Raw genomic sequence first — 15673 nt, forward strand, 5'->3', positions numbered from 1 at the left:
AGTGAATATACAACCAATAATCCTTTAGAATTTAGGCGCCACGATTAAACACTCCACTAACACTCGCCCCTCGACTCGCAGCTCCGCCGTCGGCTTCGCCTCCTCCGCCACTTCAATTCTCCCATCAAATTCACTGTATTGAATAATCTTACACGTCGTCACTAAGTGCGTGTGGCTATTTAATCATTCAACTCTTGTTTGCGTGAAGTACGACGAACTAGGGTTGTAATAATTTTATTCAGGAATCACTTGCTGCTTATATTTGTGTGAAAAACAAACATAACAATTTTTCTACTTATATTTTTTCCCTTGTGATCTCCTCTTATATGTAATGCAGTATAATCGGTGGACCTTCACAATTATCAAATGGCTGAGTCTCCAAGGTAAATAAAAAGCCAACTGCCAGATATGTATTCTCATTGCGATTTTTTAATTTACATTTGTATAGTTTTAAAAAGGAAATGAAGTTTTTATCAGCATTCGCAGTTTGGAAGAGATGCGACAAAAGTAATTTATTGTATTTGTTTGAATCGAAATCTTCAGGGAAGATGACAGTGATATGCTTCGCGTGTTAGTGGCTACGGATTGCCATCTTGGTTACATGGAGAAGGATGAAATTCGCCGTCATGATTCGTTTCAGGCATTTGATGAGATTTGCTCAATTGCTGCACAAAATCAGGTAGTATATGATTAGTTCTTTTAATTCCGATTTTGCTTGATATGCAAAATATGATTTTGCTTCTGTAATTTAGTCTATTGGAATCATAAACTTAAATGGTGGGCATAGCTATCACATGTCGCACAGGCAATGGATTAGTGAAGCACACGCAGGGGATGTTCGGGTGCAAATGATAAATATGTATTATGTTTGGTTAATGAGATTGAATCTAACAACTTAATCTTACATGGATAATCATGTGATAATTAGTCATAGCCACTCCCCTTCAACTAAAATAATTTCACAACTTAATCGTAGATGGATTATCATATGATAATTAGTCATGGCAATTGAACAGCACAGTACAAGTATATATCAATTTTCCGGGATGACAAGAATCAATTTATGTCTGTTGAATATTTCATGTTGCATGATCCTCGATTTTGGTTCTTAAATGTAATCTTGCTCTCTTTCTCTTGTGAGTTGTTCGCACCATGTCTTCACACTATTTTTGTTCATTGTTAGGTTGATTTCATACTTCTAGGTGGTGATCTATTTCATGAGAATAAGCCTTCAAGGTCAACCTTAGTCAAAGCCATTGAAATTCTTCGTCGTCACTGCCTTAGCGATAAGCCAGTGCAGTTCCAAGTTGTCAGTGACCAAACAGTGAACTTTGCCAACTGGTATTCTCTGTCTGAATATCTTGTTTGTATTAATCATCATCAATATCTTGGTTTCTCCCTATGCTCCCTTTAAACCCAGCTATTCAAACTTTCTGAGATGTATTGTAGAGTTTACTAACTCAATGAATCCCGGCGAGGGGAAAATCCAAGTAGAAAAACTCATAATAGGTTAAGGGATAATCAGGCTCGAACTGATGACTTCTACCTTTCTATGTTTTCCTTATGTAGCTTTGGCCATGTGAACTATGAAGATCCACACTTCAATGTTGGGTTGCCAGTTTTCAGCATTCATGGAAATCATGATGATCCTGCTGGAGTGGTATGAATTTTATGGTAAACGCAGTGCTTGTTTCTCTCTAAAATGACTGCATTAACTGCTGACCTTTTCAATTCGAAAAACTTAATACGATTCAAAACCTTCTCTTTGTGCACCTGAGGAGAGTTTCATTTTACAGTTTGAAAAGCTAATAAGATGAGTGGTTGACTCCAACATTCTATCACCTAACCATATAGTTCACTGTAGACCTGGATACTGGAATTAGGCTGTTCTGTTATGTTAAATGTGGTCTCTGGCTCACTCTATCATGCTTTCCCTACTTTGTGTAACCCCTGTTTTGCGAAATCAGTATGAATTTTGAGTCGTTTTCTTGGGTTTCTTGTTAACTGTTGTTGCAGGACAATCTTTCTGCTGTTGATATTCTTTCAGCATGTAATCTTGTCAACTATTTTGGAAAATTAGTTCTTGAAGGGTCTGGTGTTGGACAGATCACTCTCTACCCTATTCTTATAAAGAAGGTGTGATCGTAACTTAAAAACTGATCCGGTTGGAGCTGGAATAATAGTCTTTTACTTCTTTGGTTCAGTAAATGACATGTGCTGATAATGTATTATAGGGCTCAACATCTGTAGCTCTTTATGGTCTTGGAAATATCAGAGACGAACGCTTGAATCGAATGTTTCAGGTACATGGTTGTCTGATCTGGGTTATTTATAATTTTATGCAATCAAATGGGCCTGTTTCTTATTACTCTTGTTTTGTGAGAAATAGACACCACATGCAGTGCAGTGGATGAGACCAGGCTGTCAAGTTTCAGAATGGTTTAGTATACTAACACTTCATCAAAATAGGTAATAACTAACAACCAACTGTGAGATAATATTTGAGTTGAATGTACATGATAGCCAGAAAGTCTAAATAATAATTGAATACCTATAAGCTCTTTCAAGTTGAGGTTGTATTGATTGCACTTATTAATGTAATCTTCACTTTTTTTTCAGAGTGAAGACAAATCCAAAAAATGCAATAAATGAACATTTCTTGCCTCGATTTTTGGACTTTGTTGTTTGGGGGCATGAGCACGAATGCCTTGTTGACCCTAAGGTTCCATATGGCTGTGGTACTGGTTCGCCATTTTATCATAGTTTCTGATTGATGATTGTTTGGTTGACAGGAAGTACCAGGAATGGGTTTTCACATTACACAACCTGGTTCATCTGTTGCAACATCTTTGATTGATGGTGAATCAAAGCCAAAACATGTGCTGCTTTTAGATATCAAGGTTATAACTGACTGAATTTTGCTTTGCACCTATCATCCTTTTTTATTTTATTAATTTCATACTTCTTTTATTCTTTCAGTTTCCATAATACCTAAATAATTTATATATGTACTACCAAATGCAATGTAGGGGAATCAGTATCGGTCGACAAATATACCTCTGACTTCAGTGAGACCATTTGAATACACAGAGGTATAATTGTCCTTCTATGTGGAATTACCAGAGAAACTTCAACTACATTTCTTCTAGTCTGTGATTTGAAGGTGGTGCTGAAGGATGAACCTGACATAGACTCTAACGATCAGAATTCAATTCTTGAACATTTGGACAAAGTGGTAAGAAGGTTGCATCCTTTTGTGCTCCTCTTTGTTCGCAACAAGAAAAGTCTGCACATTAGAACATGCTCATAATTTTGAATTTTGCTAATTCAATTGCTGTGCATATTTTATCATTCTTTGGTTCTGTTTTTGTAGGTTAGAAATTTGATAGAAAGGGAAAACCAGAAGGCTGTCAAGAAACAAGAGCTCAAGCTACCCTTAGTTCGAATAAAGGTAATTCTTGTATCTATATTGTTTTTTTCACTTTTTTCTTTAATTTGTTAATTCCTTATTATTACTCTGGTAAATTTTACTTTATGCTCACCTCTATTTGCTTTTGAAATAAATAGGTTGATTATTCTGGGTTTATGACGATAAATCCACAAAAATTCGGGCAAAAGTATGTGGGGAAGGTACACAATTCCTTTTCCTTTCAACCCAATTAAAAACAAACGGAAGTTTTCATTGGTGACGGTTCTCACAGTTTCTACAATATAGGTTGCAAATCCACAGGATATTCTTATATTTTCGAAAGCTTCTAAGAAAGCTCATGGTGACGGTAAGTTCCATGGCTCTGCTTGTCTCTGGTTTCCTAAAGTTAAATATGGCAACATGTCTTTCTTAGGGCACCATACTTTGTCATATGTGTAATTACAACATACTTTGATGATTGTCATGATCTAAACATACCAGTACTGCTAGCCTTTACTGATGCCATATTACAACTGTTGAGTACTTCTTTATCAACATCCTCTTTCACACCTCCTTTCATTTCTTTCCTCTAGACTGTATTGATGTTCGGTACAGTTCCAGATTTTATTTTATGTATCTTGTAAGTATGTTAGTGATGACCTTACTATTTTATTATGTAGTGGATGAATATTGATGACTCTGAACAGCTCCATCCGGAGTTAAGCATCTTCTTTCTTTCTTGAGTGTCACTGCTGATTGGGACCAATTTTATTTTGCTCTAGGTAAAATTGATGACTCCGAACGACTTCGGCCAGAGGAATTGAATCAGCAAAACATTGAAGCTTTGGTTGCTGAAAGTAATCTGGTATATTTTACCACCACCTTTCATTGCACATTTTGAGTACATTGGAATCATCACGATATTGGTGATATTGGTTATTCTAAAGTACAATGCAAGACACTATCAATCTATTTTGTGAATATCAATTTTTATGTTTTACCTATAACAACCAAAACGCCAGAAGTCCCAGAGTAGATCAAGGGCACTACAAATTTTATGTAACCAAGTTTCCAAACATATACTCCTTCCGTCACTTAAAAATAGACCACATTTGCCATTTCAGGACGTCCCTTAAAAATAGACCAATTCTATTTAAGGAAATTTTCTTCTGTCTAATGAGGTGGGTCCCATTCTCCACTAACAATACTCCAATAAATTTTTCTTTCAATCTCTCTCTTAATTTACCAATTGTGCATTAAAACCTGCACCGTTTCAAATGTTGTCTATTTTTTAGGGATGGAGGGAGTATATCTTACAGAGTTTCCAAAATTGGTTTTCCTGATTCTATCAAAAGATGCCTCAGCGTCTACCCCAACTTAAACCTGTGTTAGTTACTTAGTTTGACAAAAAGTTTCTTTACCAAATTATGACATTAAGAATAAAGTTTTGATAATGATTTAATATGGTACGTATTTCTCTGGTCTAAGACCTCATTGTACAATATGATTTTTCAGAAGATGGAGATACTTCCCGTCAATGATTTGGATGATGCATTACACAGTTTCATCAATAAGGATGATAAGATGGCTTTCTATTCTTGCCTGAAATACAACCTAGAAGAAACTCGTGTAAGTGATTTGTAGTGAACTAGTGATATCATTCCTGGGTATCAATCAGGCAGTTGTACCGATTGGCTTTAATATCCTTGCTGTATCTTGCTAACTTGAATTCTTTTCTACAACAGAATAAAATATCTCTTAATCCAGATGCTCAAAAATTTGAAGAGGAAGACATTATTGTCAAAGTTGGGGAGTGCTTAGAGGCAATAAATCTTTTCCCCCCGTTATTCTTTCCTTTTCCTCTGTTACTCGTGCTTCATTAAATAAATAATCATTTAGCTGCTTAGATATTGTGTACCTGATATTCTAGGTTACTTTTGTTATTCTGTATATTTATCGTTGATAGTGAGATTACCATAGAAATTTGTGAACTTGGCATGGTTTTGCAAATGGGCATGGTTATGAATGCTACTTGAGTTTTCATCTATGCATTTTACTATTTTGTGAAAAGAGGCGCTGACCAGAATATAGTCTGTTTTTCACCAAATTGACTGAATTTGAGATGTGCAGAGCCATACCCCTGTTTAAATTGTGCTATCAGCCTTTAAGGGACACCTTTGATGGAGACCTTTTATCGACTAAAAAGATGACATAATGAAAATATAAATGTGTTTATTTTTCAGGAACGTGTCAAAGAAAGATCTTTGAAGCCAAGAGACTCCCAACAGCTCATGTTTAGCGGCCAACCCTTGGTATCTTTTAGCTATCCAAATGCAAACAGAAGATGTTCTAGCTAGCTATATGATGTATTTCAATGGTTTGTTTGTTATCACATTTCTCGCAGAATGTCAGAAGTAGAAGTAGTCAAGGAGTTACTGGTACTACTTCCTTCAGTGATGATGAAGATGCTACTCCACTAACAGGCTCAAAGTCTACCAGAAAGGGCAGGAAAGAGCCATCACAGTCTTTGAAGTCCTCCCAGGATATTACTGAAGCTAGTAAGCCGGCTGGAAAAGGAAGGGGAAGGGGAAGAGGGAGGGGCAGGGGTTCCAGCATACTAAAGCAGACCACGCTAGACACAAGCTTGGGTTTCCGTCATTCACAAAGGTAAGATTTTTTCAATGTGTCCTTTGCTGCTTTCGGATATGCTGCAATAACAGATTCCCTTACTCAAGCATATACGCTTCTTTTGTTTGCCTCACCTTATATTCTTGTTGTCCTCTGACTCTCCGTGAGGGATGCTCAGCTGGAGCTTGTGTAGTGTGTTACAGTTGCAATAAATTAGATGGAAATCTAAGTATGATAGTAGTATAATTTTTCCATGAAATCTCTGACTTCCTTTTCCTCCACTTGGTTTGCCTGTTGTGTGGTTTCCAGCTCTTTTAAAAATTGTAAGTATGGAGTTCAGAAACACTATCTACACATAAAATTTCGCCAAAGAATGGCTACATGTTTTCTCTCAACCAGATTGGGCTATTGCATAGTTAATGCCTTATTGTGTTCTCTGCGGATGGTGGAAAAAATTATAATACTCTTAGCATTGGTGAATGCAATACCTGGCATGTTTGTTAATTTTAATCCAAGCTGAATGATTTTCACTGAATTTTATTATAAAGGGTATGAGAGGGCATGAATCTTTAGTAGAAATACAGCACATGTTTACTTGGATAAGGCATACGTGATAGAGATGTGGTGATAACTTATCAGCACTGTTTCATCTTCCTCTATTGAGCTTGGAGAAGAATCTCCAATTTGATGTTATTGTGCTGCAGATCTGCATCAGTTGCCACAGCTGTTCCAGTTCCGAGTTTGGCTGATGAAGAGGATGAAGTTGATTCAGATTCAAATGATGAAACTGCAAGAGTTGATGTTCATGATATTGCTGATGATTCGGTATTGAGTTAAGCGCTTTATGCTCAGTAATCTTTTGAGCTTCAATCACTGATTTCTGTATGTGTTTCCTATGTAAGGATGAGGATGAAACTTTGCAAGGGAAGGGCAGAAAAAGAGCTGCTCCAAGGGGAAGGGGTAGGGGTAGGGGTAGGGGTAAAGCTTCCACCTCAAAAAGGGGAAGAACAACAGATAACTCTTCATCCTCACTTTATAGATTGCTATCAAGTAGAGATGATGAAGACGATGACGATGATGACATGGGGAAGAAATTGAATAAATCTCAACCTCGGGTAATGATGCGGTTCTGGACAAAAAACAATTTCCCCCTTTTGTATGCTGTAAATCCCCTGGTAGCCTTAAAATTGATAGTAGGATCATTCATGGCTGCATAATCTCCTTTCCACATGGTTTGTCATTTCATCTCTTAGCTTAGTTGAAGCTTCTCATCTTATGACCGTGCCATGAAATGAGCTCGAGCAGTTATAGATCAGACTTATAAGCATTAGGGGATATAATTATTAACCACATAAGCAGACAGATATTGATCCTAAAACGTGATTTGTAGGTGCTAAGAAACTATGGAGCTTTGAGAAGGTAGCTGCGAGCAACAGGATCTAACTCCATTACTGCCTGATGATGTAATTGTATGGTTCATGGACTCGAGATGGTTGTGTTTTTGGCGCACTATCCTTTCTGATCGTCTTCATCTGCTTCTTGTCATGCGGATTTGGTAGCGGAAGGTTTGCCATTTCTGAGTTTTAATAGATTGATGTTGGGCTTTGTAAGCTGACGGTAATGGCTAACGAATCACTAGTATCCACAGGTGAAAAGGTGATGACTCTTCTTTATAAACTACTCATGTTTTTCTAGTTCTATCTGGATTACATATCGTTATCTGTTGGTTGTTGGTTGTTGGTTGTGGTGAATAAGTGGAAAATTTGGAGTGGATATTATAATTGCTATCTTCAACTATTTACGCCAAATTAAAACTTAGTAAATGTCACATTTTTTTCACTAAAAATTCAAACTTAAAAGAATATTTTTTAGACAAAAAACATCATTAACTCCTTGTATTTTGATTGTTTATTTCAATAGGTTCTTATACAATTTTTTCGTTTTAATAAATCCTTGTATTTTTATATTCGATATATTTCAATTCTTATTTGACGGAACCGTTAACTTTTCCGTTATAAAATAACACATCATATATTAATTATTTGAATATGTTCCACCTAATATCATAGTTGGAAAATATAAATATAACTAAATATAAAAAAAAGATAAAAACAAAACAAAAATAAAAAAAAATTAAGTAATCCAAACCGTGAAAAGAAATTTGTTGTTTGATTATTTGAAGTTGGAATATTAATTTATAGTATTTGGTTCCAAATAAATTAGTATTCGTACTCCTATTTTGAGCTTTAATGTATTGATTAAATATGCTTTTAGTATGGAAACTATCAGAATATAGATTCATGCTGGACTAAAAAAAAATAAAAATATGATATTAATAGGTGGAAATGATCCTTACGCTAATATTCAAAATTATACTTTCTTGGTCTTCAAGAATATGAAATATTGTACTCTCTCCGTCCATAAAAATATGCGCAATAGGTATGACACATAAAATTGGTAAAGTAAGAGAGATAATGAGAATAGTAGTTAAAGTAGTGTTAGTGGATAGTAAGACATATATTATTAAATTGATATTATTTTCTAAAAGTGGAATGCATATATTTTTATGGGACGAATAAAAATGGAAAGTGCACATATTTTTATGACACGGATGAAATACTTGTAGCAAGAGCCTATATTTTCTTGTTTTTAAGTTATAACACCAAAGATAATTAGTTGTTTCATTCCCTTATTATTTAGTTAAGGATAGATGATTTTCCTGCACATCCCTTAGAATTATATTTTCTTCTTCTTTGGAAACCTGTAAAGTGAATATTCTCTTCTACTATGAAAGAAAATTGAAAATGTTAACTTCTGAACCAATGACTGATCATATGACATTCTACTTATTCTAAATTTTGTAGTAATTTAAATCACTACGATTACTATTTCTTAATCTAACTCAATAGTTCACATTGGTTATACAGAAATTCAATTCACCATAAAAAACGTGATTTAATTGGTACGATGTTTTTGTCAATGAATAAGTGTCGATATTTATGTAAATATAATTAAAATGTCAATAAATAAAAAATGTTTCCATTTCATGATTAAAAAAAATATATACCCAATTCATTAAAGATAAATAGATAAAAATAAAAGAAATTGGTTGGGTGGCAGGGGCAGGGGCAGGGGCAGGACGAAATGTGATGATAAGCGAATACAGTTTGTTTGTACTTTGTTTATAGTTAGTTGAATGGCTACACCGAGAACCGTATGTTGCGTGGGCGACATCCATGGCTTCATAACTAAGCTCCAGAGCTTGTGGTCTAACCTCGAGCAAGCAGTTGGCTCCCCTGCTTTCCAATCTGCTCTAATTATCTTCCTGGGCGATTACTGCGACAGAGGCCCCAACACCAACGAAGTCCTTGATTTCCTCATTTCACTCCCCTCCAATTACCCTAATCAGCGCCATGTCTTCCTCTGCGGCAACCATGACTTCGCTTTCGCCGCCTTCTTGGGCCTTCTCCCCGCTCCCATCGACGGCTCCGATTTCTCCGCCACGTGGACGGAATACGCGATGAATGAGGAGAGAGAGGGGTGGTACAAGGGCCACGGCTACGAGAATATGCATCTGCAAGGGAGGAGGTGGGCGGGTAGGATGATTGGCTTCAATCGCGCCAAAAACACCGATTATCAGGGCTCCATTTACGATGCTGCCCCTACTTTCGAATCCTATGGTGTTCCCCATGGATCTGCAGGTATCATTTTCAACTCTTAATTTACTGTTTTATTGGGTTATGCTTTTAACTTTTGAGAACAATTATTCCGATTCGTGAGCATCTCTTGGATTGTGCAAGTTAATTTTCTAGTACTAATATCTTTTCACTCCTTTTGGATTGTGGGTTCAATTCAATTGTAGGGTTGTCTACTTTTTTTATTTGGATTTGATGATTCGGATTACTATTGTGTTGTAGCTAAGCTTTGTTTGATTGGCCTTGGGCAATGGTTTCTTGCTTATTCATATTCTTAAAAACCTTAAACATTGGGCGAATTCTGGTCATAAAAATCACAAAATATTTTCAGAGTGTGCAATTTTCCCTACCCTACCCAAATAGAACTTTTTCGGCAGATGTTGATCCTACGTGGATAGCCATGTAATGTATGTTGTTTAGTATACATAAAATGGTGCTGTTTCGACGCCCTAATTCTTGAATTCGAGGTTTAATAATATACGCCTAATACAATAAATATGATACATTGGGCGAATGACCCTTCGTGGGAAATTGACACCAATTTTAAAGTTTGTGATTTTTAAGACACTTCCAAAGTTCGAGGGAAATATCAGAATTCTCCCAAAGTTTATTGTTTTTTCCTTTCAGATTATGACTATATCTGTTGGAGCTGCCAGATATTGAGTCCATCTAGTGTGATCTCTGTCAGTTTCTTGCCTATGCCCTTTAGGTTTCTCGAACAAATTGAAGTAGTCTGATCAACTTCGAAATTCTCTTGAATTGGATAGCAATTTCAGTTTAAGATGTCGTAGGTTCATATTATGATGTGTTGCATGTGCCAGAGTTGATGAAGGTAGTTCCGGACGAGCACAAGAAGTTTCTTACTGATTTGGTTTGGATTCATGAAGAGGTGAGTAAGTCTATAGATCAGTTCCTCTGCAAGAAATAATGTTGTGCAAAAAAAGAATAAAATCAAACCACTAACTTGGCTTATTGAATATGCAAGGAAAATGTAAGTATAGAGACAGAAAAAGGATTAAAGAGCTGTAAACTGATAGCTGTACATGCTGGTTTGGAGAAAGGTAAAGGGGTCAAAGAGCAGCTAGGTTATCTGAAAGCCAAGGATACAAGGATCCCTAAAGTCGAACCCCTTAGTGGAAGAAAGAATGTCTGGGACATCCCGGAGGTGATTCGCTTAATTCTCAAGTCTTGTTTGAACAAAACTGTGTGATATTCGATAGTATATTTCTTGATCTTGGTTTGGTTTCTTGTAGGAATTGAGTGAAACTCCAACTATTGTGGTGAGTGGTCACCATGGAAAGGTCCATATTGAAGAGTTGAGGTTAATAATTGATCAAGGAGGTGGTATGGTGAGTAACCCAGTGGCTGCTATTGTGCTCCCATCAAAGACCCTCGTGCTCGACACTGAACAATTGGTGAAATAATCTCTCTAATTTTCCATCAGTTTCATCAGAAACACTGAGAATGTCATGCTGTTTTTGTCGACTGAGCAGTTTCTTGGATGGGATTAGGGTTTAAGGTTTCTTATAAGCTTCTAATTATCTTATTACTTTTGTTGTTTGTTCTGAAGAGCTTGTTATAGCCTCATTCATACGTTCATCTATATTAATGTGGCTGCCAGAATTTGATAATTTCAATTGTTAAACGTTTTATTGACAAAGCTTAACCCAGTTGAAAAAATGCTTCCGCTTTAACCATTAGATTAGGAGTTCGAGTAGCACGCACACACCCGCACACTTGGCTCCTCCCTAAAGAAATGGCGAAAACAAATGTACCAACATTGAGAAATGGAACAAATAGCTTTGTTATCTAGTCATTTGAGTAACTAAAGGAAAATCGACATTAAAAAAAAAGTTAAAAAGCTCAATTTTCATCACTTTCTGAACCACCGTCAGAACTCCAACCCTTTGCATCATCATGTACCGAGCCATCTGCCACGGCTCCTTTAGCATCTTTACCCCTGACATCCTCATCATCTTCGCTGTACTCACTCTCGTAATCATCATCATATTCATCATCGCCTTCCTCATCTTCATCTTCGGCTCCATCCTCGAATGATGGCAGTTCATCAGTGGAGACAATGAGTTCGTTTCAACACCTTGAGCTTCACATTGGATTTTGCATCACAACCTATCCATGCATCACACAAGCAGTACGAAGTCAGGTAGTAATTTCCTTCGGAACTTGCCCATCACCAGCCTTGAACCTGATTTCACTCTATTAATTGCTTCTTTAACAGCTATCTTAATCTCCTTTGCACTGGCACCAGACCCCTCCTTTAAGCTTTAGATGCAGCAATTATTGCTGTGGCCTCATCCATGAAATTAACCTTTTGCGACATCCAGACATCGTTAGGGAGCATGTGGCAAGGCACGGGGGTTGAGTCATTCCATTGCCAAATAGTAATCCAAGCTTGCATGGTCACAATGTCACCCTCTTGTATTCCCTCCTCACCTTCTGTCTCACATGTTAAATCAATTAAAATGGAAGGCATCATCTCAAGAACGATCTCCACATCTTGGGCTTCAGCATCAGAAAATCCAGCAAACTGAGTCAACAGCAGCTCTACACGCTCTTGCTGTTTCATTTCACGAAAATCTTGGAATGATCGAACTTTCTAAACAGGGACAACGACTCAGGAAGTCAATAAAGTGAGAGATTTTCCAACACTGCCAACAAAAATGTTTTATGGGGGCAATGAGAGGTTTGGTGAAATAACAGGAAAATAATGCCTGAAAATAATGAAGCTGCAGTACTTTCAACAAATAGGTTATGGCTACAGAAACAAGGTTACAGCAACTTCAAATATGTAGTTGCAAAACCAACATGCACACTTGAGTACGTACTTTGACATAGGGGCACACATGTACACAAAAGAAGAGGAATAAGACAGGGAGAGAGAGAGACCTTTCTGGCAATCAGGGGGACAGCCTGCATAATGAACAGGAACACTTGCACTTTATTTTCAATGAAGTCATAGATCTTTCAAGGAAACAAGAAAATAATTAACGAAAAATAATCAATTATGATACAGAAATGAAGTGAAAGAGAAAAGATGTACTGATTTTAACAGCAAAAGAGGTAGAGCAGTAAGTTCACATTATATTACTTTGGAACTCTGGATGTACCTGGATCATACTCTGGGTACGTGGTATGATTGCCATCTGCATAGGAATATAATTTCTATTTAATCAACTATACCCGTGTATAATATGATTACAATGTTGCCCCATAATAACCAAGGAATTTGACAAGCATCAGGCACTTATTCCATATAATTCTCTATATAAAGGTGGTACAAAGATTTGTATCAAGAAACTGCTTCATGCAGTGATTTGCTAATTTTATAGCAAAATGATATAAAAAAATTGTTGTTATCTTTCAGGATCCATCTGGATAGTTCTCCCTAAAAGTAGTACTGTAAAATCACTAATCATTTATAATGTATTCCTCTCATGAAATACACATAAATGAACAAAAAGAAAAGGGCTCTACACAAAAGTTGAAATGCTGAATATGATATGCTGCTAATACCTTAATTAGTTCTTCTAGAAGACGAGGTGCAAGGGCAAGCATTTTCTTAAAATCTTGCTGCAAATATGGAGATAATTCTGCGGTTTCACGAGTCAGGTGTGCTTGAATTAATAACTCAGACTGTGAACATAAAAACATACACTTTTAGTAGGCAAACATATATATATATATATATCAATGCATTTAACTTCCAAAACTCAACAGATAATTAATTACCTTCACTAAAGCCGGATAGATACTGTTTCCAAAATTTAGCTTGTTCTTGTCTGATATTTCTAAGGTCCAGATTCAGCTCACTCCTGACCAACACAAATAATTTTTGCAGCGATTCTTCATCAGTTCGAAGAACGGGGATCTCCATGTATTCGGCAGCCCCTAATGAAAACTTCCATCACCTTGCTGTACAAATAAAAGATTAGATACACACTAATTTGAAACCAAATCATTACAAAAATTTAAATAGCAAAATATGCTATTCTCCTACACTCCAAAGAGTCCAAACTAGCAAAAAATCCTTATCACTCCAAATAATGGCACTTTTAAGTTCACATGTCATATAGATTCAACCAAGTTATAAGAAACCATGCCATGACAATGATTTAAGCATGTCGGGTCAAAGGTAGAGTACCGATTACATCAAATGGTTCTATACCTTGGAGCTAATGAAGGCTTCATAAAATGGTAATAAGCATACATCGTGTAATGCATGACATAATTCCCTGTATATTTTGATGACCTTGACAAGTAGATGACCGCTATTGTCAGGGGCAGAATGATACAGACTCCTACAATTCCAAGTAGCAAAATTCCACCAGATGCTCCATCAAAGTTCAAAAGGAACTGGGGAAGAGCAATTCCCATTTGTATGCCGCCCTACACAGGGGAAAAACCACAGAGCTAATTTCTCATGCAAAACTGTCAGAAAAAATGATGGAAGACTAATATACAAGTACCTGCCTGCCATCAGGGTGCCCATACTTCTCAAAGTTGTCCCGTGATATAGGATCAGTTAGAGCCTGATAAGCCTTGGATATATAATCGATAAAGTACTTGTTAGCCTCTGCACAAGAAGGTTTAAAATCCAGTAAGCAACTGGAACAAGAACACTGCCAGTTTCCATCTCGGTTATATACTTGAACAGTAATAGTAAAATTGCAGTCATTAAACACCTTCTTTATTTCTGGTTCTGACACTCCCGGTTCTAATCCAAGTATGCTGAATGGCTCAAATTAAAGCAAATCAACGGAAGAACACAAAATGTTGTTAACAAGCTGGATTATATTCCCATACATGGTTAAACCACTTCTTGATGCATATTTGAGAAAAATAGTAGCAGTAGTGCAATACATAAGTTGCTTCGATTTTAATCGAACCATAATAATTTTCGACTTTATACCTTATCTACTCTTCTACTAGAGCAATTCTTACCGAACAATTCATTTCCCTTTTACATAACAAGAGTGAACTACTTGGTACCTAAAATTTGGACTGGTATTAAAGTCTACTATTGAATTTTTACACACTTTGAGTTAAGAAATTCTACTATTGATTTTTTTTAGACATTTTGAGTTAAGAAATTAATGTTTTTGCCAAAAGAAAAAAATGACTCAATTGCCTTGATAACCCAAAAGCAAATACGACTCAACTACTTGGAACAACCCAAAATAAAGATTTATACCCGTTCATTAGTTCATGTTCGATTTGATGTAACAACAAAAGGTGGTTCATTAATAAAAACAATTTTAATCAATAAATATTTTTTTAGTTATAATGACATTCTTTGTAAGCTATCAAATGCAATATTTATAATAAATAAACTATATATATATGATATACCCAACATTTGATACATGCATTCAATTTATAATTAAAATGGGGAAAACTATTATTTTTTCCATATTATGTACTACTATTAAAATTTGAAAGGAAAGTTATAACATGATTTTGGAACAATTCCAATTATATTTATGTTAATTTTTTTCAGAACTCTCTTTTTATATATGTATAAATTTTTATTTAAGCTATTTTATATAATTTTGATTTAACTTTTAAAAGATATACCCTCCATCTCACAATATGAGTTATATTTAATGTGGGCACAAGTTTTAAGAATGTAAAGAATATGTGTCCATTTTTTAATATTGGTTTTGTAATAAAATGTGAGTAAAGTGAGATAGTGGAATGTGAGACCAACTTACCATTAAATGATAAAAGTAAAATGTGACTTTTATTGTTTAACGGATTAAAATAATTAAATATGACTCTTCTTGTAGGATGAAGAGAATAAAAATAAGTATAGAATCATTTATTTGTTCTCTTGCGTTAAAACTTCTAAAGAAAAACTGAATCAAACTTTCTAATGATTGATTTGAGAAATCAGGGTCTAAACTTTCGAAAAAAATAGTTG

At 35.8% G+C, this 15673-nt stretch overlaps 2 protein-coding genes and 1 pseudogene across 6 annotated transcripts; 2 read left to right on the forward strand and 1 right to left on the reverse strand.

Annotated features, from left to right (window-relative positions):
- The first annotated feature begins 9 nt into the window (after nucleotides 1-9).
- On the forward strand, nucleotides 10-7756 carry LOC121792178 (double-strand break repair protein MRE11-like). 5 transcript variants are annotated; one of them, XM_042190025.1, is made up of 23 exons: nucleotides 10-222; nucleotides 338-383; nucleotides 544-679; nucleotides 1184-1341; nucleotides 1570-1660; nucleotides 2017-2136; nucleotides 2235-2303; nucleotides 2390-2469; nucleotides 2620-2722; nucleotides 2793-2900; nucleotides 3030-3092; nucleotides 3164-3235; nucleotides 3374-3451; nucleotides 3568-3630; nucleotides 3716-3776; nucleotides 4192-4274; nucleotides 4925-5038; nucleotides 5155-5232; nucleotides 5653-5721; nucleotides 5814-6076; nucleotides 6742-6862; nucleotides 6940-7152; nucleotides 7428-7756. In XM_042190025.1, exons 2-23 carry the CDS (start codon nucleotides 367-369, stop codon nucleotides 7458-7460), a joined length of 2193 nt encoding a protein of 730 aa, XP_042045959.1. In that variant the 5' UTR covers nucleotides 10-222; nucleotides 338-366; the 3' UTR covers nucleotides 7461-7756. The 5 variants fall into 5 exon arrangements, with proteins under 5 accessions (XP_042045959.1, XP_042045961.1, XP_042045960.1 ...); XM_042190027.1 differs by having other exon boundaries at nucleotides 10-207; XM_042190026.1 differs by having other exon boundaries at nucleotides 10-165.
- A 1406-nt stretch (nucleotides 7757-9162) lies between these two features.
- Nucleotides 9163-11363, forward strand: LOC121764462 (tyrosine-protein phosphatase RLPH2-like). Its single transcript, XM_042160479.1, has 4 exons — nucleotides 9163-9738; nucleotides 10554-10621; nucleotides 10718-10897; nucleotides 10986-11363. Exons 1-4 carry the CDS (start codon nucleotides 9234-9236, stop codon nucleotides 11154-11156), a joined length of 924 nt encoding a protein of 307 aa, XP_042016413.1. The 5' UTR covers nucleotides 9163-9233; the 3' UTR covers nucleotides 11157-11363.
- Nucleotides 11364-11595: 232 nt separating this feature from the next.
- LOC121778241 lies at nucleotides 11596-14468 on the reverse strand (annotated as a pseudogene).
- Nucleotides 14469-15673: the final 1205 nt, after the last annotated feature.

This window comes from Salvia splendens, chromosome 2 (assembly GCF_004379255.2).
Source record: "Salvia splendens isolate huo1 chromosome 2, SspV2, whole genome shotgun sequence".
Taxonomy (NCBI): Eukaryota; Viridiplantae; Streptophyta; class Magnoliopsida; order Lamiales; family Lamiaceae; genus Salvia; species Salvia splendens.

What these genes read in the sequence shown, in the direction of transcription:
- LOC121764462 (XM_042160479.1), top strand. Translation starts at nt 9,234, where the DNA reads ATGGCTACACCGAGAACCGTATGTTGCGTGGGCGACATCCATGGCTTC. An exon ending in TGTTCCCCATGGATCTGCAG is followed by an intron (nt 9,739 to 10,553) that starts GTATCATTTTCA and finishes TGCATGTGCCAG; the next exon opens with AGTTGATGAAGGTAGTTCCG. An exon ending in TGGTTTGGATTCATGAAGAG is followed by an intron (nt 10,622 to 10,717) that starts GTGAGTAAGTCT and finishes TGAATATGCAAG; the next exon opens with GAAAATGTAAGTATAGAGAC.
- LOC121792178 (XM_042190024.1), top strand. An exon ending in GACCATTTGAATACACAGAG is followed by an intron (nt 3,093 to 3,163) that starts GTATAATTGTCC and finishes TGTGATTTGAAG; the next exon opens with GTGGTGCTGAAGGATGAACC. An exon ending in TAAGAAAGCTCATGGTGACG is followed by an intron (nt 3,777 to 4,191) that starts GTAAGTTCCATG and finishes ATTTTGCTCTAG; the next exon opens with GTAAAATTGATGACTCCGAA.